The sequence below is a fragment of the Crocodylus porosus genome, unplaced genomic scaffold (genome assembly GCF_001723895.1).
Source record: "Crocodylus porosus isolate Cpor-Errol unplaced genomic scaffold, CroPor_comp1, whole genome shotgun sequence".
In the NCBI taxonomy this organism is placed as follows: domain Eukaryota; kingdom Metazoa; phylum Chordata; order Crocodylia; family Crocodylidae; genus Crocodylus; species Crocodylus porosus.
The window spans coordinates 18,094,984-18,120,770 of NW_017728921.1; the positions used below are offsets into that span (position 1 = coordinate 18,094,984).

The following is a 25,787-nucleotide window of genomic DNA, read 5'->3' on the forward strand; positions in this document are numbered from 1 at the left end:
AAAACGTTTAGATCTTGTCTTATGATTCATGACCATAGTGGAAACAGCCACTGATCACACTAGCCTGCAGCACCAGGACCAGGAATCTTAAAAGTGATTCCTACCTGGTAGGAATCATTTAAGATGACAAATAATTATAAACACAGGTATAATGAGCCTCATGGGGTGGGCCTTGCTCCCTTGCCAGCCCTTTTCCTCCAGGTGGCTCCCCTTTTCCTCAAAACCCCAAAGCTTGTTTACAAAGATGTGGATATACACATGCCAGCAATAACATCACTTTTCTTGCTAGCTAGGTTGAACTTATGTGTTTACATCCTTCTCTCTCCAGGAGCCCTGTGCCCCAATTAATTCTTCAGCATCCTGATGCAGCTCCCCTTTCCAAAGCAGACACATACATTTTCCCAAACACTAGGGGAAGCACTTGTTGGGGGGACCTTGGTAGAAGCACAGCAACTGCAGGTTAGATCTTGAGACCTACCTGCAGGTTTGGGGCTTCTCTCTCTTCCTGCAAAGCCTGCAGGCTTCAGCAGATGTGCCTGTGGGTTGAGTTGCACCATCTCTTCTCCTGCAGTGGCCTGCTGTGTGTCATGGGGAGTGGCTTCTGGGTGACCATTAATGGATTTGCCTCTAATCTGCAAAGGCAGGAGAACTGTAGGGTGATAAAACAGTCATTTTGCCCTTAAACAACCCCAGAGAAGGCCTTTCAGAAAGGACCCTCCACTTGATGCAAGACACTAAATCCTGCTTCCAAAGGTAACCTTGTACTTCCTGGGTGTCCACCAGTGCCTCCCCACTGCCTTGCTCCTCAGGTGATATTTGTGGTCAGAGTTTTTCCATGGAACAGAAGGATTTCGGGTCTTAAAGAATCCCCACATCCCCATCCCTACGCTTTTCCCAAAAAAACAAAACAAAAAACCACCACAAAAAGTAGGCACTACCAAGTTGAGTTACTCTTAACTAGATTTCCTCAGCTTGACAGGCAGTGGATGCTGAACCCTTTGAATATTTTCCTCCCAGCCAGATGCCAGAATCAGGAACAAGACGTGAATTTTCCTGCAGTACAAATACACTTGCTCTGATCATGAGAACTGTTTCTTCAGACTGTGGCTATTGTGACAGGCAGGTGGAATGGAAAGGATCATTTTACTTTGAGAGCCTGCTAACTTAGCCTATTGCAGGTGCCAGGACAAGCAAAGAACAACTCAGGGAAGATGGTAAGAAGGGGGTGGGAAATCAATAGGGAAGCAGTAAACAAGTAACAAGCAGCCAGTCACTCATGGAGTTACTTGAATTTCTCCTCAAAAAACTCACCAGTTTTGATCCATGTCTCACACATGGCATGAAAGATGAGGGAGGCAATAGCTCAAGCTTTGGATTTGTCTGAACAGAATGCTGCATGGCAGGTGTCCAAGATGGTATACAGGGCAATGGGGCAGATGCACGAAAGGGGCAAACCGTGTTTGTATTGCTGTCCATGTGAAGTGACAAACTATAGCTGCTTCCATCTGCTTGAGTCGATGGCAGCAAGTTCTTGGCTGGAGCAAAATGTTTGTTCACAGCTGCTTGTTGCAAAGGCACTTCTGCTCCCTCCATTCTAGAAGTGGAAGTAAAGGGCAAAGTGCTGTTACATTCCAGACGGCCCATATGGTCTCTTATCCTCAATACAGGGTAGCCAAAGGGAAGCATAGTTATGGTTGCGTACAGAAGCAGCAGCAAACCCATCCTGAGGAGTCAACTGATCCCCTGCAGTCCCCAACAATACTACAGGATCTGGCTCAGTGATCTGATATTAATTCTGTGGCACAAGTTCATTAGAAATCGAAGTGCAATGCAGGAGCAGTGCAATTTCAAAGGAGGTGGTGACAGCCTATAGGACTCCTTCCCCCAGCACCCAAGGTAACTACCTTATTAGGCAGGTAAATCCCCAGTCACAAGCCCAGAAGAACCAACAAAATCAAATGTATTTCCTAAAGCTGTCAGAAACACACCATTTGCACCAAGAGTCAATTTCTGCCTCTTTTCAGTCCCAGGACAAGAACTCAATCAAGACTTTGACAGTACAGACAATGGACAGGAGCAGACTTCTCTGAAATGCAGCTTCTTTCCTCTCTCTGAAGCAGAAGCCATACACCTAATGTGAGAGCATTTCAAAGCAAACGTAAACTAAGTATTTTTAATATATGTTTTCCTGCAGCAACTGTAGCTTCTACAGCAAGAACAGCTTCAGCCCCTCCTTTCAGAAGAAAAGTGATATGCAACTAGAGCTGAAGCAGAGTGCTTCATGACAGTTTAAGTGCTGCCTGCCTCAACATCCTCAGCTTCACAAGTGTCAGAAGGGAAACAACAAAACTGGTAACTCTTTAATGGGCAGTTCTGGGCTATAGGGTTGGGGGAGGGTGGGAGTGCTCAGAGAGAGTTTGAGGATGATCGTTACTAACTTTACTTCTCCCTCCTCTTAGCCCTCAAGAGCCAACTCAGCTAAAAAAAGAAGAGGGTGAAGGGTTCTAGCTCAGGCACTTAATTGAATTGTGGGTAAACATTCCAGTGGCAAGGCCAACAGGTTCAGCTGTAGTATCTGAATCATGGGGTGAAGAAGGGCAGGGTCTTAGAGCACAAGAGCCAGCGAACACCCTCATGACTCAGACCTGAGGGTTAAGGTTGCAGAGCTGGCAGTAAGAAAAGCCATCTGGCTTGGCAAGTGAGTCCCGTTGTGGAAAAATCAGAGGTATACCAAAGGCAAAAGCTCCAAAGCCATTTTGCAGAATTTTTTCAGAACACAAATAGCACTTCAGTTGTGTCACAGAACATAGTTTAAACCAACTTAGTCATTCCCTCACTGGGGGGAAACTGAGCTCTTGGGAGACAGTAGGTTAACATAATTGCTACATTACTGTTCCTTTTGTAAGATGCTTGAAGCTTTTCCACTTGCTGTGCTCTTTACACTCTATAGAACCCTCTGATGCAAATCAAGATAGTCATAACATTACAAAGTGTGCTATTTGCAACAGGGTATATTCAATTCATGCGGCAGAAGCAGCTGAGTAGCGATAACTAAGCCCTTATGCTTAGTTTCCTTTCCCCTGTTTTTAAAGTGTTCTTACTTAGGGAAAGGTGTTCCTAGGAGTTTCTCTTTTTCCTGAGATCCCAGCAGGAAGTCAGGGCGACGTGGCTGTAACCTTGCTTGGCGGACAGCATTTCTGGGAAAAGAACAAGAACAGTTACCTAGACCCCCCAGGGACTCCTGTCCTGGACTGTAGCAGCTTTGCAAAATTTCTACAAGTCTCCTGAAGAGATGCATCAGCAAGGCTGTCAAGGGCTTCAGAGGGGAAAAGTTTTACAGAGGCAGAGAGAACACAGTTCCTTTTCCCCACAATGTGGAGGGGAGAGGAAAAACTGATCATCAGTATAAGTGTGACACTGACACTGCAGCCCATTCTTTCATTACATTTAGCCCTTACCAGGAGAGTGAAAGGCTGTGAAGACTTTCAGGTTTAGTGCCAGTTGGGTCACTGTGTTCAGAGTTTCAAGGTAGTAATATTTCTATTCCTGTACTATTGGGCTCACATTCCCCAATAGGACAATTCTACCTCAGAGGCCAACTAGCATACCAGCAACCCATTACCATACAGTAGGGAAGCAACTCTGGGAGACTATACTGGGCTAAATCTTTTAACAGCCACCAAGGAAGCATGTAGTCACGAATCCTTTCATTATTCATGGAGAGCCACATGCATTATGCAGCAGTTTTAAGAGTTCAGCATGAGCAGAGATGTGAGGCAGTGTTAGGGACAAAGGAAACAGCTGGAAGTTCATAGTAGTCACTGCAGGATTAAGAAAGTGAACCTGATCTGTAGTGCTAGGGACATGGGTCACACTCAGCTTTACACTCACAGCTCACTAAGAACAGAGTCCCCAGCAGCAAGGAGGAATGGAAGATCATCACTCTTCATGAGGCACAGCCTCTCTGCTGAGTTTCCTCTTTCCCAGGAGCCACCGTTAGATGCAGGCACCTTAAATGTCACCCGCTTCTTTGGAGGAGGCAGAAGGGAGCGAGGTTGGTCTAGACTCTTGCACAGAGCCTTCTGTTTCCAGAGCATGGCACAACGGTACACTGACTGATGGAGGCTGTAGGCTGCCTGCCAAAACACAGAAAACAGCAGATTGTTTGATGGAGACAGAAGAAACACAGCACCACGCCACCCAGAAAGGAGGGTCCAGCAGAGAGAGGTGGGGCTTGGCAAATGGTCAAAATGACAAGACGGCCATGATATCAGCTCCCAGTGCTAGAAGTATCAGTCCAACTTGTTTCAGTCCAGTAGAGAAAATTACTAGCCACCAATGTGGCACCAGGACCAGCAAATCAGGCAAGGAATCTGACTCTTACAACCGGGGAAGCAAGCAGAGTCTTACCCAGAAACAGCAGCAGGGATAAAGCTGGCAAGTCCCCCTCCTATCTGTAAGGCCAGGTTGAATTACAAAGGCAACTGCTGCTAAATAGGAGCTACAAGCACTGACTGAAAGTACCTGGCTCTGGGCATTTTAAAAAGGTCACTTCCTACAGTGCCCAGGGATTTTTGTTTACAGGTATTTTTGAATGAGTATTCTGACTTCCTGGTGCTACACAGCTTCTCCTGTAGATAGACACAGCTGCAGGGCTCAGAGGTGCCTCTAGGGTCCCATTGTATGGCTGTGACATCCATGTTGAAAGGGGGTTAAAATAAGTGTAGACTATCACTGAGTTTAAGACAGCATCTGCCCCACTACTTGAACACACACAAAGGGAAACTTTGAGCCACACTGCAGGCAGGCAGAGTTGTTGCCTAGCTGTGCTGTGTAAGCAGCTATAGGGCAGGGGGGGAGTACAGTTTCAAGGATGCTAATTGACAGCCGTCTGAAAGGCTCCAACTGAGCTGAGCCAATGGACAGAAGGAATACTGCTAGGTCCATGCAGAACTTCAACCTTGCCGCCACCCCCACCTCAGAAGCCAAGGGATCAGGACCAGGTGCATGGAGCCAAATGGCAACATCCAGCCCCTTTACCTTTAGCTGGTGCTGGGCTTGAAGCTGTCCCCGGAACTGTTTCATGCCAGCCACATATCTCAGGATCCGTGTCACACCTTCTTTCAGCAGAGTGGCGCGGTAAACTCCCACAGCACTTTCAATGCGGTCTTTTTTCCTCTGCCGCTCCTGGACAAACCCCAGCCAGGCATCAAACACCTGTAGGAAGCAAAAAGGACAGATTTCAGAGTGCTTCTACAGGAATTATCAGTCCTCTGAAAAGGGAACTTTGGGGAGGCCAGGATAGTAGCATGCAGAGATGCACTATGGCTATTCCTCCCTCTTGGGACAGGTGGAGATGGGGAGGCATGAGGAAGTCATCTGGGATTGGATAGAAAAGACAAATGCTTTTATTAGAGGACAGCATCAGAGATCAAAGCATCCCAAAGCAGAACATGGTGGTCCCAAGGAGAACCTACCTAGCACACCCTCAGCACAGATCCTGCTATGCACCAGTCTGTGTAACACACTCCTTACCTTTGCCTGCAGGGAGAGTGACCAGTGCCACAGCGCCCGCACTGCCTCCTGCTTCTCCCATTGTTTCTGCACCAGCTGTCAGCAAAACAAATTGCACAGTGGCTAGATTAAGCATTTAGATGCTGTATGCTAAGGGTCCTATCCCACTACTAACATTACCCAGTGAGAGAGATTTGATTTACCCTAGGTTAAAGGGATGACAATGGAAGAATACAGCTGTCCACTGTCCCCACTGTTAGTTCTAACCCAAGGGTCATACAAACTGCACACTGGGCTTGTTCTAAGCCGGGTTTGAAGGCATTAAGCTTACAGCTTTGAAAGCAGAAAGGGATTAACTCCTTAGCATGCAGGGCAGCTGTCCAACACCCAAAGGACACTTGTAATGACAACAAAAGAGCTGATGAATATAATTCACTAGGGGTGACTTTTTCCTTGAATGATGCCCACCATCAACCTGACAGAGGCCAACCACAAGTGAGCAAGGCAAACTTCACAGAAACTCAATCCTTTCCTTTCAGATGAAAAAGTTATCCTTTGGTGTGAAAGCCCTGAGGGTCAATGTGATGGGTGTATCTCATGTTAATGGAGATGTCTGCCCAGATGATATTTGACATACAAACTCTCTCACTCCTCTCATGGCAAGTCCAGGACACTGGTTGAAAAGTGAAAGACAAGGTTGCAACATGACTGGCGGAAGGCCAGTCTGTGAGGACAAATCTCTCACCTGTCTCTTCCAGCAGGAGAAACAAATGGAGTAGAGTCTTTGAGCCATCAGCTGGTCTCCTTGTCTCTGCAGAAGCTGCCAGGGAATCAGTACAATGAGTCCTACTGATGTACACAAACATCCTCAGGATCACACTGATCTAGGATCCATTTCTCAAAAAGTGCCCAAACCCAGAAAGGATTTCTACCCTAAAAAGTTATTGGTCCATACCTGAAAATCCCCCAGCCCTTCCCAACTGAGGGCTCATCACCCCATCTGAGAGTTCTATGTACTCTGGTGTAGAAGAGACAGATATCATCTCCTCCACACTAGCTGAGACTCCCACACTGTTCCCCAGCCTAAACTGTGGGAATGGGCTTCACCTGTAGCTCTATTCCTTTTGCAGAAGACTGCTGCGTAGATGGCTTCTCCCTCCCACAGAACCTTCCCAGTCCCCTAGTTCCCAGTTTGTTAGCCCTTCTCACCATCTTCCCAATGCACTGCAGATGATACTGCTTCCACTTAGTGAGGCAGTTTCTGAGCAAGGACCTCCCATGGTGTTGAGTCGCAGTGTCCAGCTGGGTTCTCAACACCACGGACCTCTTGGCAAGTTCCTTCCAGTGAAGAAACAGGGCCTGTAGATGCACTGTTGACAAAAGATGTCATGAGCTAAGGGACCAGGAGACCTCCTGCTCTCTATCAAAGGTAGAAGCAGCTATGAGACCAGTTCTTCTATTTCCTTTGTTTGACAGTATTTCATAGATCCATAGAAAATTAGAGTTGGAAGGGACTTCAGGAGGTCTAGTCCAACCCCCTGCTCAAAGCAGGACTATCCTCAGCTATATCATCCCAGTCAAGGCTTTGTCTAGTCAGATCTTAAAAAACTCTAAAATGGAGAGTCCGCAATACTGACAACAATATTTAGGCTGAGAAGAAAGATAGTCGTATAGTTATGTCACTGGGAAGGGAGCCAGGATATCTAGGATGTCTTTCCAGCTCAGTCACTGACATCCTTTGTGATAATTAGACCCTTGACTGCTCCATGACTGGGGTCTTTCTGAGAGTGGTGATAACACCACCTCCCACCAGGAAGGTAACTATGCCATTCAGTTATGTCTACGCTAATAGTTAAGCCTGACCTTAAAGTCATCTTCAAGCCTGTAACCACAAAACATTTATGCTGCAAACCCCTAAACTCAACCCCTGGCAGCAGTCTGCCCTAAACCTAGAAGCTCTGCTAATGTTAACTACCCTGACTCCCCCTTGCTGACCCCTCTCCCACTCATCCTCAGCTCACTCTTTCTGTGTTGTGCTTGGGTCCTACCCATCCACCGCAGGCCATAGTCACAGGAAGTCTGCCAGCTGAAATCCCACAATTCTCTATTCCCATCTTTCAGCCCTTCTGACCCACCTTCTCCTTCCCACTACCTGGAAAGAGACAGTCCAGAGTCAGATTCCTGAAAGGCGTTTGCCTTTTATGTCATCGTAAGGGATCTGAGAAACATCTAAAAGACAGTGTCTGAGAAATAAGTAGCACAATGTGGGTGATTGTTGAGTGGGTTATAAGCAGGGATCCTGGTTGTCTCTGGAAAAAAAAAAATCCCCGATTTTCAGATTAAAAAATGTAACCCAAAACCTACATTTTTTCATGAATAAAATGAAACACCACATGCATGCATACATACATACGGTGTTTCATTTTAAATATTGGAAAAATGTGGATTTTAGGTTACTTTTTTTAATCCAAAAATTGGGTTGTTTTGTTGTTGTTGCTTTTTAAAATCAGAGAAAACCAGGGCCCTTGATTATAAGGTACCATGTAGAGAGGGAAAGAGCAAACCACATGGCTCCAGGTAATTATGGATGACCTCGAGGTTGACCCTAAATATAAGTGTACCCGCAGCCTTAGTCATGAATTGATTAAGTGTTTTAAGAACCGTAAGTGGAAAGTGCTAGTGATAATAAATGATTCTATCAAGCTTTGTCTCAACCTCCCTCAAGATTCTTGTACAATCCTCAGCTCCAAGGTACGTAAGCATCTTGCAGTCATTAACAGATTTTCTCCTCCAAACACTCCTATGAGGGTGGGAGAACTATCCCTGTTGTACAGATGGGGAGCTGAGGTATAAGATAGATTTAGCAACCTGCTCAAAGGTCATACAAGACACTTCCCTTTCCATCAGGTCAGGAAGAATGCCTTCATTTGTACACATCTCAGAGATTAGAGGTACCCATTATATGACATGAACCTCTCCACAGCAATGTCACTGCCAGTAGTTCTCATGGCAAATCCAGTTCATCTCATCAGCAGAGAATAAATGTGTGGCTGCCACATGGAGCAGGGTGCTTCTTGGAGTCATGCAGCCAGAATACACATACTAACATGATACCATAGGAGTCATACAACTCATCCATCCACAACTCTGTCACAGCAACCCAGTCTTTTTGTGACTTCTTTACATCTCCTGTCCCCCAGAAACTCACCTACATCCAAATGCTTCCTGGCTTCCCTCATAGCTGCTGCATCCTGCTGACGGCAGTAGACCCGCAGGGAGGTGATGTCCCTCCACTCCAGCAAAACCTAAGGAGAGAGGGAAGACATGGGATCCTAGTGGATACCTTCCTGTTCTTTAGATGCTGGAGTGGAGACAAACTGTTCTGCTATCAGAAATGTATTCACACACACCTCCCCCAACTCTATCTTACACCAGCTTCAGCAGGCAGGTGCACCCCCCTACTCCTAACAGAAATTTTTATTGCCACAACAGTGTTCCTGAGGGGAACCATCGATCTGGGCCCCCTTTCCATTTGCTGAAGATAGAGGCAGTCCTCAACTTACAACATTTCAAGTTAAGTTTCGCACTTACACTTCTAAATTGACACCGTTTCAATTTTTGGACGTCAGTTTCGACTTTACAACGCTTGATCTGATGTGACGCCATGCCAGCAAACAAATTGCTGTGTTACCCATCTCCCTGAAGAACATCTGTCCAAACTTCCTTGGACACTTTCTTTAAGAAAGCAGACAAGACTCCAGAAGAACCTGCAGCCAAGACTGCTGAAAAGATTCCATCCAAGAACCCTTCAAAAACTCCAGCAAAGTCACCTCAAATAAGTCCTTCCAAATCAATGATTGCTATTTACTATATAAATACATTAATGTAGCTATATTACTTAGCTATAATTGATTGAGTACAAAATTCTGGGTTATTTTTGGTGAAAATAGGGTATCGGGCCTTGGTTTAGGAATGAATCCCAGATTTATAACATTGTTTCCTATGGGAAAAATCAGTTCTGAGTAACCATGTTTCGACTTGAGACACCGTTTTCAGGAATCAATTGTGTTGCAAGTCCAAGGACTGCCTGCATCTTCCCACTTCTGGCAGATCTGCCATGTTTTTCTACACAAATATCTACTTCCCCTTCTAAGAAAGAGGGTAGGGAAAACTGTCCACTCTCCTTACTCCCTTCCTCTCCCCTCAGCAAAAGCCTGTAGGGACCTCCCATCTCCCTCTTGAGATGGGAGGTTCTAACCTGAACTCCCTGCATCCTTTTTATGGGAAGCTGTCTACTTCCTGGTGCTTAATACTACCGTACTATATCTAGACTTAATCCCTGCTTGGACTTGTTTCACTTCCTGGCTAAAGTGACCTAAGTCCCCTCCATGGTCCCACCTTTGCGAGAGTTGTTCTCCTGTAGTGCTGTTCTGCCTGAACAGCTGCCTTAGCTTCACCCATAATGGCAATAGTATTTCCTCTCCAGATACTTAACACCCACCTGCAAAGTGGTAAATAGAAACAAATCAGCAAGTTTGACCATGGCACCCTTTCCACTCTTATAAGGAAACCAAAAAATGTTTTTTCACCGTATCCACCCTAGCAGGGTCCCTTTGGGTCTATGTTAGAAAGAAGAGTGAAGAGAAAGCACTCTTCATTTCTAATGAATTAAACAGAATCTGTTGCTAGATATCAAATGAATCAGGCAACCTGGTACTGAAAGAGTTCAACAAAATAAAGCCATCAGGTAGCACAAAAACTAAGTTGGTGCAGTTAATGGAGAGCAACTGAAGTCCTTACTTGCCCAGTTACCTACCTTTTCTGTTCCAAAATAGCTTTTACTTTAAGATAAAAACAATCAGATAGAAACCCAGGCAACTGTACACATCAGCCTTGTCTGAGAGTCAGGCTTTAAGATCACAGCAGCTAGAGCTGATCCACAGCAAGGGAAGACATAGGTTACTGGGTTAGTGTCTTTCAGAGACTGATGACTATTTGATCAGACCTATGGGCCAAGCAGTCACTTCCAAAAAAGAATTGACACAGCTTTGAGACTGGAACCTACTGCCTGGCAGACAAGTCCAGAGGGAGTTCTGCCATTCTTATTGTTATTGCTTTTATTGAGATGCAGAAGAGCACTGATGCAGTGATGAACTGGCACCAAGTATTTCAGAATTAGTAAAGGTGCCAGAGAAGCCCAGTGTTGTTTGAATGTGCAAGTCACCCTTCTCCAGTACTGCACAGGGATAAGCAGCCTTACCGCAAGACCTCTCTGTTCCGTTCCTCCGCCTTTTCAGCAATCTGGTGTAGAATGTGCTGTACATTACACTGGTAACTCTGTAAAAAAAAAAAAAAAATCAGTAAGATGAGACCTCACCAAGCAGCTAGCAACACAAAGGAAAGAAATCCTTTGGGGAGCCCTCAGCAGCTGTAAGGTGCAGAAGCAGATGGAGGAGCTGGGACCACCCAAGCCTACCACTCCTCCTGATTCACAGCAGCCATGACCCACCAGTGACTCTTAGGAATTTACTGCTTATCTCAGCCTTACAAGTAAGGAGACAACTTGGGCCCTTTCACGCCACAGCCATCAATAAAGCTGAGTGCAAACTCTCCACTCCGTGTAGCAGAACTTTGCCTCATCCTCCCCTTGGCAGGCCAGCCCCTAGTCAACCACTTAGGCAGCTCTGACCTTGAGAGTGAAGGTGTGCTCAGACATAGCAGACCCTGTAATGAAAGAAGTCTCCTACCTTCCAGGCTCTCAAGATCCTGTGCAGCAGTGAGTGCTGATAATGCATGTCTGCTCGCATCAGCTTCCTCCATTTCTCACCCTTACGCTCCATATACTACAAGCAAAGAGGGCACAGGGAGAAAGAGATCAGGGCCGGGGCAGAGAGAGAGAGCAAGAAGATAAGCATTCCAAATCTCAAGGGAGTAATGTAACTCAAAAACAAGTAATCCCAACCAACAATGGACCCTGCTATTAGCTTCCTCTTCTCCGAGTGCTCAAAAAACCCCACAACATTGTGCCAAGCTAATGTAGCCAATGGCATCTTATCCACAGCATATTGCCTGGGCTTCTACTTCCCTGCTGACAGACCATACTACCCTAGCAGGACAGAGGCAAAAGCTCTGCACCCCCATAAATGGGTGTAGCACAGGTTCCTATGAACTGTCTGCACTGGCATTAGATAGTCTAAAAAAGCAAATAGGGGAAGTTTGAAAAAAACAGAAGGATGTCTGAAGGTTCCAGCATACACCAACCACTGCATGACTTGCACTGTTAAACTGCCTTCTGCCCAAAAGGGAGATTTAGAAGAAATGTTCCTGAGAAGGAAAAAAAAAAATTAATCAGGCACTGCCTCAAAGATTACAGCCCTTCACTTCAGTGATGCTGGAGAAGATGGTGTAATGGTGAGAAAGGTCTCCACAGAGATGCAGAGACCTCTGTAACCACTATCTATTCTAAGGCAACCCAAACTTAGCTACAGTCCTGTCCTCTCCCTACACACTTTACCCTGGGCAGGAGAGCCAGTGCAGAACAAACTGAAATCTTCCTCAGTCCTCCAAAGGCAATTTCTAGTCCTCCCACATTGCACTGACTTACCCTTCTTAGGAAAGGACAGACTTTGGTTAGGTAGGAGCAAGATTAACCAGCTTTATTGAAGAATACACAATGCTTTTGTTATTGTAAATATTTTTAAGCAGCCAAATAATGATTACAAGCAACTCAGAGATGGTAGAGGATTCAACCCTTTCTCCTTCTGCCAAGATTCTCACCTCTCTCCACTTGCTCCAAGACCACCGCAGACTCTTTGAATAATGGAATCTTAAGGCTTTCACCTCCTTGATTCTCCTGAAGAAAAGAGTTTTCTTATTGTGCAACTTCGATCCAGACCCATTGAGCATGAAACCCAAACCCATATTTGCCATCATGCCAGAAAAACACTTCTGCATATTCAGGAAACAAAGACATGCAAGCAGTTTCTAAAGCACACAAAAGGGTGGCAAGCTGTGAATCAGATACTGCTTCATAAAAAGGGGCCAGCTGTAGAAATGGACTGGGATCACTACCCCTTCTGGGCTGCCACTTACTCTATTCTGATAGCCTGAACATTCTTCTTCCAGAGATTAAAAGTCTTTAGCAGGAGCAGATGGTAGTAATGATCATGAGCCTGAGCCAGGCCCTCTTGCTCCTCTAAGCATGTTTCTGTTCTCCTGCGCCAGGAACACCAGAAACGAACCAACAGCTGCCACTCAAAGTGAAGAACAGCCTGCAATTGAGAGGAAAAAGCTGGTAACTTCATGACACAAACCAGTTATAACCAGCAGGGCAAGCTTCCTCAGTCAGAGGAAACAGGCACAGGAAAATAGTCCTGTGTGGCTCATCTCCACTTGAGGGACAACAACAATCAGTGCAAGATCATCTTGTGTAGCCTGCATTCACACCAGCTGATTAGGGAACTAGCCCATCCATCCCCTTGGGTTAAAGAAGGGAAAGCACTGTATTCACCCTTCTCTCTGCTGTTCGATTCTCTTGCTGCTGATGTGTTCTTAGCCACCACGTGTCAAATGTCCGTCTAGTCCAGACCTCCCTGCAAGCAAGAAGGAATAGCATCAGTAGAACAAGCAAATCTTTCAGCCAGCTAGAAGGATGACTATGGACTCCAATGGGATTTGAACCATGGTTAGGTCAGTTTATTTATTATGCAGTTATCTGACCTGATATTTCAAGGCAAGGGTCCTCAGTAAGTCAGTTATGTAGCCCCACTATTCTACAAACTTTCCCCCGCCCCAAGTATGTTATGCAACCAGATGGACAGCTACTTTGAAATTCCTCCCATGCCATTAGATGATAAATAAATGTTCACATGTCTCTTGACAGATGCTTCTTGCTTCCAGACAGATTATTCAGAAGACCATTCCAATTTCCATTCACATCACTGAGCATGTATAGAGTGACAAATGACAAACTAACATTCTGGGTCAGGAGAGATGTTGTTACTATTTACTATATATAAACTTACACACACCCACCCCTTGTAAAAGTGTAGTGAAAGTCTATCAGCCTAGAAGCTTAGGCTACAGCCCAACAGGAAGTGTTCCAAGCACGAGAGAGACTATTTCTGATATACCTTAAGATAGGTCTACTACTAACTTGCCAGCAAGTCCCAGCAGTTCCCTAGCATAGAGACCCAGGAGAGGACTCGGGTGCTAGTGCAGTTTGTGAGAAGAAGGGCTGCTAGGGAAGATTTTCAGGGACATGAATACCAGTTAATAGGTTGAAAAGCCATGGAAGTTAGAAGAGCTGTGCTGAAGGGTGTTGCTAGCTACCAGCATGCATGTCTGATCCCTGGGCAATCAGAAACCTTGGAGCTCATGGGCATTCATGTCCTTTTTCACTTAGGCCAAAAATGGAGGATGAAAGAGTGTGCGTGTGCATGCATAAGGGGGGGCCAGAAAAGCTGATATAAGAGGACATCATGCCAACAGAAATTGAACTTTGTGGGAAGTCTAAGCAAGAATTAACTTGAGAAAGGGACACAAATCCCCTGGAACAGGCAGTAAATGCAGTGGATGGACCTTTGATTGGTCAACCTTTATACAGCAAGACTAAGATCAAATATAGAAACAAGACATACATATATCAGTGAGTGTAGCCCTGGGTGGAAGCCAAAAAGCATGTTTGTTCCTATTGAGTTCTGGACTTTGTGTACTTTCTTTGTAAAAAGAGGACTGCACCCAAAACATCTGATAACATTAATCTAAAAGAAACTCAACAAGGTCAAGAGACAAGTGCTGAATGGTTGCTATATCTGTACATTCTTCTCATCTGCCAAATCCCTTTTCTGGCACAAGCATCACATTAGCAGATTCATGCTAGAGCCAATTTTCTCCTTCCTCACCTCAAGTTTCAGCCTCTTGAATTAAAAAAAAAAGGGGGGGGGGTGTCAGCATCAAGCACACCCTCCATCCAAGAAATTCCAACAAATCTGAGACAATGTTCACAGCTGCATTCCCGCATCAGCAGATACCATTCCTTTAACTGCTTTCAGAGATGCAGCTGCCCTCATTACTCAACTCTTCCCTCCAAATTCATCTGCCAGTCTCCTACAATACAAACTAACTTCAGAGACACTCCAGAGGTGGTCTGTGGCTTGTTTTTAACCTGTTAAGTGTGGTTTTTGATAGTAAAAAATCATTAGCCTAAGGAAAAAAACAGTACATCACCATTTCTATTTTGTAAACTTGAAAAGCCTACTGGGCCCAGAGCCCCAATTTCTTTCCAATGGGGAAGAAAAATAAATTTTCCTTCTGACTCAAGAAGGGGGGGGAAAAAAAAGGTTTCCTAGCAATTCTCCCAGTAGAAACTGAACATCTGTACCTAGCTAAAGGCATCTCAAAATGAATGCAGAAGGCCCACGCACGAAGTGCAGACAGATGAAGTTGTGAACCACAACCAACGTGGTTATTTTGGTTCACATTTTGATGAAGAAAAGATTCAAGTTTGCATCAGAGACAAACTGAAGCCTGTAGGGTTTCTCAGGCAGTCTCATGCTGAGTTTATAGACTCAGTCTCATCCCGAATCTTTCTAGCAGCAACACACTTTCCAATTCTAACATTATTCATTTGCTGGTCTTTGGGCATTCTGACTTGTGGGTTATGGTGCCCCCTGATGTTGCAAACAGTTTGCCTGTCTTGACAAGTGGAAATATACACAAGTGACCCTTAAAGAATAATTCCCAGGAAGCAATCTTTTTTTCACTAGACAGAGTTCCTTCCTTACATCTGACCAAAGCTGCCACAGCCCCATACAAAACAAGCCAGTGTGCAACACCTATTTAGAAAAAAATCCATAAGAACAATCCAATGTACCTGTGAAAGCACAATGCTGTTTCCTTCATCTCTCTCCACTTTTGTTGATGATTCTTAAATTGTTTCCAAACCTGCAAGGTGACAGGCAAGATCATCTTCCCATAGTGGTTATCAGCTTTAGCACGCTGGATCTAAAAGTAAGCAACAAGCTTGATTTCATTTCTGAGCCTTTTAAGTCTTTCCCATCTGAGGGACTTGTACAATAAAGCAACCCAAAACAGACAGCCTTAGGTTACGTATAAGAGTTATGGGTTTTGAATTCTGAGGGTTTGTTTCTGATCTTTATGCAACTCTTCTTTCCAAGAGGGAGGCAGCAACTACCTCCAATACAGAACATAGCTTTAGCTCACTGCCTGGTACATGTGGCATCATTATTTATCTAATGCAGCAACTACCAATTAGAGTGCCATGAGATCATTTTAAGGGTGTATCAGAGTGCAAGGAGGCAAATGATTGCTCTTCCCTGCCTGGCCCCTATGCAAAAAGGTGAGCCCTGTAATGAATAAATTATATTTTTAATGAAGTGCTGTTAAATTCTGAAGAACTATGCTATGGAGGGGTACCTAGAATCTAAAACAGGTTGAGAACCTCTAATCTAATCCAAATGTTTAGAAAGGTCTGAATTTCTTGGGGGCTCATTTAATTCAATCACATACATCCGGGTTCTAGAAACAGATGTCAGATTACACATTTGAATCCAAGGAGAAGAAATGAAAAAAGGAAAGAGCCAGTATTTAATGGCCAGTCATTCAGTGAGGGAGAGAAGACAGCAGCGAATAATCTCTTCTAATTAGAATGTAAGAAGTTCTAAACCCACTCTTCCCCCTCAAAGCCTAGCTTTGTTTCTGTTTCCTAAAACTGATGAATTTGGGCAGATACAGCTGATTTCATATTCATTTTCTTCTTTCCTCCAGAGAAATGGACTAACCAATCTGTGCTGTTTTATCATCAATGCAGGGGACAGCAACTTCCCTTCTAAGCTCTACAATAAAACTTGAACAGAGAATCTGAAGCAACCGTTGGAACAAATTCTCCATTTAAATGCTATCAAGCAAAATCAGAATCACTCATACCTGGAAGCAATTACTGGAATATTTTCTGCATTAGAGAAAGGCTTCGAAGTATGTGAATTCCAGGCACACCTCAGCATCACCAGCAAACACGCTGCAAAATAACTGCAGCTATGGAGTCCATGGACAGTGAGAACTACTTAAGCATGCTAGGTATCACATACCTGCCTGTGTCTTCTCCACCTGGCATTCTCTAGCCATAGTCTGAGAGATTTGCGTAGCAAAATTATTCTGAAATAAAACATAATAAAGTCAGCCCTCTGGCAAACATCCATCCTTTACTTCAGGTAACAGCTCAGGACCAAGGACAGCCCCACCTAACTCAGCATCCTGAACAGCCAGCTGCTCTCAATGAGGACACAACTGTGTTACTTAATTCAGAAGGCTCTACAGGCATGCCATATGCTGTCTCCTCTTGCTCCACCAAAAGTGAGGCAACAAAGGTGGGTGCTGCATGTTAATCTAGCAAAGGATTGCATGTTTCACAGCTTTTTTAGGCCAAGATCATTGGACGCACTACAGGATACCTGTATCCTTCTAATCATTCCCACTAACCCTGTGTGCCACATTCCAGTCCCCTCTATTGTATGTACTCCCTGCAACTCCACCTTCCCCACCTCCCCTAATGTCTGAGACTATGCTCTCCTTCATCCTTTCCTCCATGCCAGGGACTGTGTGCATGTCTCCATTCCTCCTTCACATCCCCATGCCAAAAGCTCTGTACAACCCCATTCCCTACTAAGCCTCTATCCCTTCCTTCCCTTTCACAACAGGGGCTCCATGCCTCTTCTTCACAGCTTCATCCAACAGAGTGTCTCCCACTTTCTTCCCAAAAATCAGGGCTCTGTCACCCCCATTCCCATGTTCTCGCCACCAAAGCAGCTGTGTGCACCCTCTTTCTCAGGTCTATACCCCCCTTGGGTCTGTATGCCCAACCCATGCTATGTATCCACATTTTTCCAATCCTCCTCCACCACATTTTTTTCTTATTATATCATTCAGGGAGTCTGCATATCAAACTACTGGGAGGGTGGAAAAAGAGATGAGATGGTGCATTGTCATGCTGGAAGGCATGATTAATTGCTTGATCTATAGACAGCTACAGACCTAGAAGGTAGGACTATGCTAAACAAACCATCATGGACTCTGTCTCCCCATTTCCCTCCCTCTGCGTTGAGTTTTCCATTGCCCTTCCCCTCCTCTACAAAGAGAGAGGGAAGGTGAAAAACAAAACAACAAAAATGGTTTTGATCACCAAAGCCAAAAAAAAAATCCCTTAAATTTTGAAAATAGTTGCACATGGCTTTCAAAAGCCACCATCATATGGATGGAGAAGTGTCACCAAGTTGAGTTCAGGGGCTCAGCAAGCTCAGCTACGATAGACGGGGGCAAATACAAATTTCTTGAGATATGTGCACTCACTCCCAGGCTCTTTATAAAAAGGCATACTGTGTCTAGTGGAAGGATCCCAATCATGGAAGCATTACTAGATCTAAAACCAGAAATCAAGAGTTGGTGGAGTTCCAGCTCCTTAGGTACATGGAGATGCAACTATTCCTACAGACCGGTAGTGCCTGTGAGCTGCAAGGGTCAGAGACCATAGCTGCTTTTCCTCTTCCTGTTCTAGCCGAAATTTCCAGCAATTCCAGAAGCTCTGCAGCAGCTGGAGCAAAAGAGCAAAGACAGAAATGCTCACATATTAAGCAGGTGGTAGAATAGAGTATATAAAATGTCCTTAAAAAAAAAGCAAAATACAAAACAAACAAAAAAACCCTAGCATTCTGCAAGGAGTTTCCAAAGCAATGCTTAAAAAACAAAAGCAAGCACATGAACTCAGTCCATTTCTGGTTTCTTCATGTTACTCTGAACATGCAAAATGAATACCCAAAGCCTTGCTATAGAAGAGTTGGTATATATAGGTACTGCTATAGGCATGCTTTACATGAGTTTGTTCTTGTCACAGGATTACAGAGATGTACTGTAATTCTTCCAGGTTGCAAAGGTTTGTGATGGGACTCCATAAAAAACAAAGAACCAGGCCAATATATTTGTCACCGATCCTAGACATACATAAAATATACTCTTAACTGTTTGTACCAAGGGAACAATGCAAATGACTGAAGAGTATTTTGTAGATGCTATTATGAAAAGGGGTTTTTTTGTTTGTTTGTTTGTTTGTTAAGGAAAATTTTTCATGCCCCAAATCAGCCAAATCAATTCCAAATCTCCGAGTCATTCACCCCTGCCTGGGGCTTCAGATGCTTCCAAATCCCTTGGCAGGCATCCTACTTGCAGGCCCAAGCCCGGAGGCTTGGGGCACAGATGCCCCTGAGTTTCATTTGCCCTCAGCCATATGGCCACAGGAGCAAGATGAGGAAAAGTCTCGCATTTCCATAAAGTTGGTGTATAGCCCAGATAGTCCCACTGGAAGTGAAAGTGGGAAGCTATCTATGCATTACCTCAGCCAAGGTACTAGCCCCAGCCAAGAAAGTGCCTTTTCCCTGCAACTAGGAAAACCACCTTAGTGGTCATGGTATTTTCCCTGCCAGGTAAGTGGTATTATGAGAAGGTTTTGGGGAAAATGTCTCACAGAATCAGCATAGCACATGTACCCTCACAACCCACCATGACTTGATATTGCCGATGAGCCAAATTTTTTCTCATTTGTTGGAAACGAGCATTCACAACATTTTTCTGGAGGGCATCAAATCCAAATTGCTGTGAAAACAAAACAGCAGAACAGCACTCAACAATTGTACACCGTGAATTATTAAACATGCAGGGGCTGATTTGCCAAGGAGCAGCTGAGCCTTACACACAGTACTGGCACAGAATTAAAAACAAAATTAGGCTCTTGTCTTACTGCCTTGTCAGACATGTAATTAGCTGTGTTAGTCTGAAGTCAGGCAGAAGACAGGGCAGGTAGCATCTTAGTGACTACTTCATTCAGAGAGGCATGAGCTTTTGTAGCCGACTGCCTACTTAGTCAGATGCATATGCCTCTCTGAAAGAGTTACTCTCTAAGGTGCCACCCTGCCCTACCTTCTGCCTGCCTTGTCATAGACATACATGCATCCCTCAGCTTCCCCTATTTCATTAGACACTTTAGTTCTCAAGCTAAATTAAAATTCTCCTCCCTTCAGGCTTTCTTTTTGACCTTTCCCTGCCAGCCCTCCCAACAACCACTGGTCCTACCCCTCGGTTGTGGAAACCAACAAAGCCTGTACCTTGCCCATCTTCTCTAAGTGGAGGTTGACAATTTGCTCCTATCCATGAACAAGAGGAACCCACAGACTCTTCCATTTGAAGTTCCTTCTCACCTAGGAAAAGAGATTCCACATGCCCCTTCCCCAATATTCTATCTTTTTAATTCCCATGCTCTCTCAGGACTAAAATCCCAGAATGCTCTGATGTTGGGAATATTATTGTGCTAAAACAACATTCTGCCTTGAAAAGTTTATATGCCCTCTTACACTATCACTGCCATTTTCAAAATACAATTCCACCGACTTTAGGGACGTGTTTTTTTGATGACAGCAGCTTGCCTATGTTACAGAAAAACCTAACTTTCAATGAGCATAATGATCTGTAACTCAAAAAATGTCAAAGAATATGTCTGCTGGGAGGGAGGTAAGGATAAGATGTGAAATCCCAATTTTCCCCAAAGGCATGAGACAAAATTCAGGGACTCTGAAGCTGGTGTATGCTGAGATTATTACAGAGGGGAGTGCAGACATGAATCCTGCAACACAGCAGTGTAAGAGGGAACACAGGCATTTGAGGCAGTAACTCATTCACACACAGCAAAGGTGGAAAAAAAAAAAGTCACCAACAATAAAAAAATAGAAAACGCTATTCCATACGAAAGGGGCCAGGGAGTGCATGAAGGGCTCAAGAGGTCAGGACTGATTTGCTACTTCTCAACCCTCTTGATTAAAACAATGAATTTCTCAGAGGGAAGCACAGCTTCCACATCTGGATAGGAGGAGGAGCCCCTGTACCATCCCTGCACACAACGGCTGCCAAACAGCTAGTCTGGCAGATTCCATAACAGTTGAAGTTTGCGTGACTGAACACGTCATTGGGGAAAATTCTGTAACCCAACGCAGTCAACATTTATGTGATCCCATGTGCTGCTAAACACAACCATCTTAAATACATCCAAGGAGTCCAGGCTCCTGAGATATCATAAAGTTCTTACCAACAGATGGTGCTTGTGATGCTTCTTGGCCAGCTCATGCTGCCAGTTTTCTTCCCTACACAGTACCATATCTGTCGAGTTAAAAAAAAAAAATGTCTTGCACAAACTCCTCAACCTGATAGGCTCCCACAACACGTGCCATTAATCCTCAGAAACCAGCAGAGACCTGCTCCTGCAAACTGCCTTAGCATTTGGGTTCTCCACACTGGGATCATCATATTTTGAATGCAGCGTGAGGATGGGGGAGGGTCTTTTAAAAATAATCACTAATTTAACACTACAGCAGAAGTGTGTGATGTTACAGAGCAATTCTCTCCATCCATATTTTAGCCTTCACAGGTTCTTAGCTTCAAACACACTAGCATATTTCATTGCAACAAGTCTTGTTTCCTTTCTGAGTTTGTTCCTCACAGACTTACCTACATTTAGTCAGGGAGTGTTTCTTGTACCTACCACTTCCTGAAGCAAATGCTGTTTCTTGCATTACTTTCACTTGCTCCTTTCCTTGTAGAAATACCCTGAGCCTGGTTTCTTTAATGGTGACCCACAAAAAGGATACAATGCTTCCAGTGTGTGAAGACCCTCTGTAAGGTACTCCTTACTGCTAGCTCATCAATGTACTCCTGATGGACTCTCATGCTTCTCCTGTGCTCCCAGGCCAGCTGCCAGCTTGCGAAACATTGCTGGAGCAGATGGCCCTGGTGGTGTTTCTGGGCCAGCTCTAGAACAGACAAACATTACAAGTGAATAACTATCCCGGCTCTAGCCTCGTGTACATCAGGATTAGAGCACACAGTTTATGTATCATTACCTGAAGTGACAGCAACTCTGCTATCAGCAGGAATCAGAGGAATTCATAACAGCTTTGGTGACTAAGTTACTTGTGGGCTACATTCCTCCTCTTGGTGTGAGTAAGCAATCCCAGTGTGGTAACATTTCAACTTCAAGCAAGGGTTTCCCTCTCCCTAACACTCTCAAATCCTGCGTCACTTAAGAGCACAGACCTAAAATCTGCAGCTTAGCATACACTTCAGTGCATACCAGCTTATTTGCACTGTAAGGTTTCATATTTACCACTTCCCAGAGAACCAGGCTGGATTATCACCAAGTCTTAGGTATTCACTCAAAAAACCAAATTCATCTCAGTGAATTTCTTTAGCACTCTACCAGAGAAGCATTTGGTGCAGAATCCTTACAACCCCTTCTTTTAGCAGTCATTGTTCTGCTTATTTGCATGGATCCAGATTAGCCCTGAACTTGGCCTCAGACCTCCTCCTCACAGATAACATCAGAGACAAGCCATACTGAAAGAGGACAATATAATGCTTCCCTTTTTCGAGACCATACCCATCCTCCTTCCGATAAAAAAGGAATATTGGGTACTTCTCTCAATGGCTCAGCATGCAGTCCTTGCTAGCCAGTGAGCCCTGGACTCTGGAGTTCAGCTACACCACCAAACAAACAACCATGTTTTCTAATGCAGAAAACTTATAGCAGGAGCCAGGAACTAGCCAGTTACGGAAGTCATTCTGTCCCACCTCTCCACTCTGACTTACTGTCCTGATGCCTCTTAACTCTTCGGAGCTGGAGGTATCTCTGCCAGGCCTTCATGCACCTCTTCAACTCACAGTGCTGATGATGATTTATTGCCCAGACCTCCTTCCACTTGACATTCTGGCTGTGTAAATACAAGTCTTTCCATTGCAGCCAAGCCTGACAATGTAATTAAGGAAAAGTGAAGAGGACGACTACTGAGGGACCAAGAGTGAATGGGGAGTAGCAGGGGAAGGAGGAATGGAAGCACAAAGGCAACAGATTGGGAGACAAGACTGAAGAGGGAGCTATAGTAAACTCAAGCTTCTACAAAGCAATCCTTCAGTTTTGAGTCTTATACTGAACTGCCAATCAATTTAGCCAAGAATTCTCTTTTACAGCCTCCTCCCTTCCCTTCAATCAAGATGCAAGTCCTGCAGCTCAGGTTTCCTCATACACATCCAGACCAGTTCCTCCAGTCTCAGTAACAGTCCAACCTAAGGTTTCTCTACCAAAGCATATGGCAGTTTAGAAATGAGGGAACTGGGAAATGTCTGGGCAAATGTTAAAAAGGAATGTATTGTTATTAATCAATGTTTTTGCAATGTTTCATTAATGAATAGTTGTAATTTTATATCTTGTGCCTTGGTAAACGGTATAGCCTATCAAAGTTAAGCCACAGCCATATCGTAATATAGTCCCAGTGACACTAAAATTAATCACTTTTGTAACAATAAGTGTTAATAACTAACTTATGCACAAAATATTTTAGTGATGCTACATAAATGCTTTGTGCGCATCAAGGAAGGGACTGCTGGATATGAGAACTGAAATATGGGACAATGTCTGTTGCACAAAAATGCAAGACAATGGCAGGGGCAAAACTGGGTTTTGGTAACAAGACTGTTGCAAGAAAATCAAATTCTGCTAATGGCTTGCAACCCATTAGGCAGAGACAGCGGAGCAGGGCAGCAGTGGCAGACTGGAGGCAAGTGGCAGTGAGCGGGAATGCAGGGACTGGGCCAGGAGTAGCAGAAGCACGGAACCCAGGCTTGCAGAAGCGCTGGCAAGGGCTCTGCCTGCCACACCTGGGGAGGCAGGCAGGCTGTGGGCAAACCCTTCCCCTCCACCCATGCCACAACCCTCCTCCCACACACATACAGCTCCTCACAAAACATACCCAACCCACACCCCACAGGGACTTCTGGTGGCAAAGGTCAGGGGTTAGAGGTTAGGGGGCAGGACCAGGCAGTAGGGTACCTGTCAAGATGGCAGCCAGGGGGTGGGGTATCTGTGGGACACCTGTCAAGGGGCAGGGTTATCCATGCAGCCCTTGATGGCTTGCCAAAATTTGGTAAAGGGCTCTCTGCCTGAAATAATTGCCCACCCCGGTCTAAGATGTTACAAACATCTCAATCATTTGATGCATCTGGAGTTTCATAAATAGACCATCACCAGTACAAGCTATTGTGAATTTGCCCCACTGATAAACAAATACCCAAAGAACGTCCGGTAACCAATGCCTTTAAGCATCCTGTTCAACCACTCAAACCCATCACCAGTAATTGCCCTATAATTGCAGTGGCTGCAAAAAACGTGTCTTCACACCTACACAAATCCAAAAACGGGATCCAGGCAATTTAACAATTGTAATATGATGGTCACCTTCTTCCTCCCTGTTTTGTTCAAACTTTAAAATCGGCCAACTATCAAGGAAAAATGCTTTGAAGCTGTACAATTAAACAGTATAAAGGAAGACAGAACTGCCAGCAAGGTGTGTGCAGTCCAGGGAAGACCAAAAAGCCATCCTGCCACCCAGCCAATAAGCAAAGAATCCATGCTGTGAGGCTGTACGAGAACTGCTTCCTGCCTGCACTGGATAAAAATGTCTTGGCAGCTGAGAAAATACAAGGACTAATAGCTCATTTTATATTGGGAAGAAGTCTTTTTCTGTCATTTAGTTTATTAACTTAATAACTTTTAGTTACTAAAGCAAGCCTTTCTGCTATTCATCAACCAAGTGTTGTGTCAATTCTTAGAGCAGTAGGTTTAAAAACCTGTGTCCTGTGGAAAAGGCAAGAAATGGACCCTGAAGGGTCAAGGAGGACCCCCGGGAGCCGGCACACCCCAAGGGAAACACAGAAAAGGGGAGAACAAACAAAAACTCCTCACCTGCAGCAGGAACCGCGGCAGGACCGGAAGTGGCGGTGGGACCCGCACAGCTTGTTGGCCGCGTCTTTTTAAAAGTTCTGCCAGCTGGTGAGAGAAGGGAGGAGACCCGGCACGACAAAATAAGAAGAGTGGCTAGTGAGGCGGAGGGGGAAGAGGAGGCTGAGGAGAAGCACAGGGGAAGTATCTCCAAGACCCCTCTCGGAGGAGGGAACAGGCAAGCATACCTCCCACAGGATAGGAGGTTGCCCCGGAGATCCTCAAGAGAGGGACGCTGTTGCCAGATCAAGGGAAAAGGAGGTGGCCAGGCTGCATGTCGAATTAGGACCCTGGAAAGAGGCTCCGGAGACCTGGCGAGCAAGTAAGGTACTCTGGTGAGAAAACCCTGGAGAAAAGAGGGATCCAAGAGACGCAAGGCACTGGGTCAAGAGGGATCCTTAAAGGGATTAGCCCAGTCTCAGGGATCTTCCCAAGAGGGAGGTGAACGGCCACGACAGCAGTTGATGCTGCTGAGAATAGAATTGATGACCCTTCAGAGAAAAATCAATAGTCCATGCTAGGAGGGACGTCGAGGGTCGGTTTAATGTATTTGACACTAAGAGAAAAGGAAAAGGGGAAAAGGTGGCACAGAGGGAATAGCTGGTGGTGGGACCGTACGATTTAGGGCACGCTAGTACTAAGCTGCCCGAGGGTAATAATCAGAGGATCATGATAGTTGCAGATAACTTTCGTTGTTGGTTTCATTTGTTTCTCCATTGTTGTTTCCACTTTTGGGAGAGAGCAGGATGTAGGGTATCAGAAAGCCAAGAGCTCCCAGCATTACGGAAGCTCCTGTTAGATAGGGGACATAGATGGGCACATAGGCCCCTAACGGGTATCTTGGGACCCAAGCAAGACCCAAGATAGGATCCTGTATAGGGAGGGTAAGCCGCAAAGAACATCGGCACTCCGTCATGGCTGGGTTCAGGGCGAGGTACAGGGCAGGTTGGAGCCTCGCGGAAGACCACCGCCCTCAGGCCTTGGATAGACGTACCCCGGTGGCCAGACCCCTCCACTGAAAGACTCAAAGTCGTGGCAGGCAGGATTGGGGCATAAGACCGCCCGGGGAGAGACACCAACACCCTGAGACCGTAGGGACGGAGCGAAGAACCGCCCTACATATCCAGAGCCGAGCGGCGTGGGACCGAATGATCGAGGCCCGACAGGTGCAACCTGTTTTTAAGTGCAACATCAGTGATTTAAGATACGGAAGTCATAAATCAGTGTGGGCACTGGGGTGCGCCCCCCGGTTGCGGGTCACCCCAAAAGGTCCCGAATGGCCCCTGTAGAGTATAAGTACGCGCCGGACCGCTGGTGCCCCGTTAGTCTCGCCTGCCACGTCTTGATGGACAAAAGGGGTTCACCCAAAAATGGGGCGCTGACGGTC

The 25,787-nt window shown here is 45.2% G+C and overlaps 1 protein-coding gene across 5 annotated transcripts in view; it reads right to left on the bottom strand.

Annotated features, from left to right (window-relative positions):
- Positions 1 to 25,787, bottom strand: part of SFI1 (SFI1 centrin binding protein) — a 47,193-nt gene that overhangs the window by 4,964 nt on the left and 16,442 nt on the right. For 3 of the 5 annotated variants that reach the window (XM_019539188.1, XM_019539185.1, XM_019539184.1), the window contains 22 exons: positions 22,216 to 22,372; positions 21,219 to 21,380; positions 20,660 to 20,730; positions 19,084 to 19,176; positions 18,024 to 18,121; positions 16,623 to 16,689; positions 15,389 to 15,519; positions 13,025 to 13,106; positions 12,607 to 12,785; positions 12,292 to 12,367; positions 11,262 to 11,357; positions 10,775 to 10,851; positions 9,913 to 10,015; positions 8,723 to 8,819; positions 6,724 to 6,884; positions 6,260 to 6,334; positions 5,536 to 5,610; positions 5,041 to 5,217; positions 3,892 to 4,136; positions 3,102 to 3,197; positions 1,312 to 1,594; positions 479 to 632 (listed from right to left, as the gene is read on the bottom strand). In XM_019539188.1, coding sequence (XP_019394733.1) covers positions 479 to 632; positions 1,312 to 1,594; positions 3,102 to 3,197; positions 3,892 to 4,136; positions 5,041 to 5,217; positions 5,536 to 5,610; positions 6,260 to 6,334; positions 6,724 to 6,884; positions 8,723 to 8,819; positions 9,913 to 10,015; positions 10,775 to 10,851; positions 11,262 to 11,357; positions 12,292 to 12,367; positions 12,607 to 12,785; positions 13,025 to 13,106; positions 15,389 to 15,519; positions 16,623 to 16,689; positions 18,024 to 18,121; positions 19,084 to 19,176; positions 20,660 to 20,730; positions 21,219 to 21,380; positions 22,216 to 22,372 — 2,755 coding nt within the window. The remainder of the gene's footprint in view (positions 1 to 478; positions 633 to 1,311; positions 1,595 to 3,101; positions 3,198 to 3,891; positions 4,137 to 5,040; positions 5,218 to 5,535; positions 5,611 to 6,259; positions 6,335 to 6,723; positions 6,885 to 8,722; positions 8,820 to 9,912; positions 10,016 to 10,774; positions 10,852 to 11,261; positions 11,358 to 12,291; positions 12,368 to 12,606; positions 12,786 to 13,024; positions 13,107 to 15,388; positions 15,520 to 16,622; positions 16,690 to 18,023; positions 18,122 to 19,083; positions 19,177 to 20,659; positions 20,731 to 21,218; positions 21,381 to 22,215; positions 22,373 to 25,787) is intronic. The other 2 variants (XM_019539187.1, XM_019539186.1) reach the window with 2 other exon arrangements.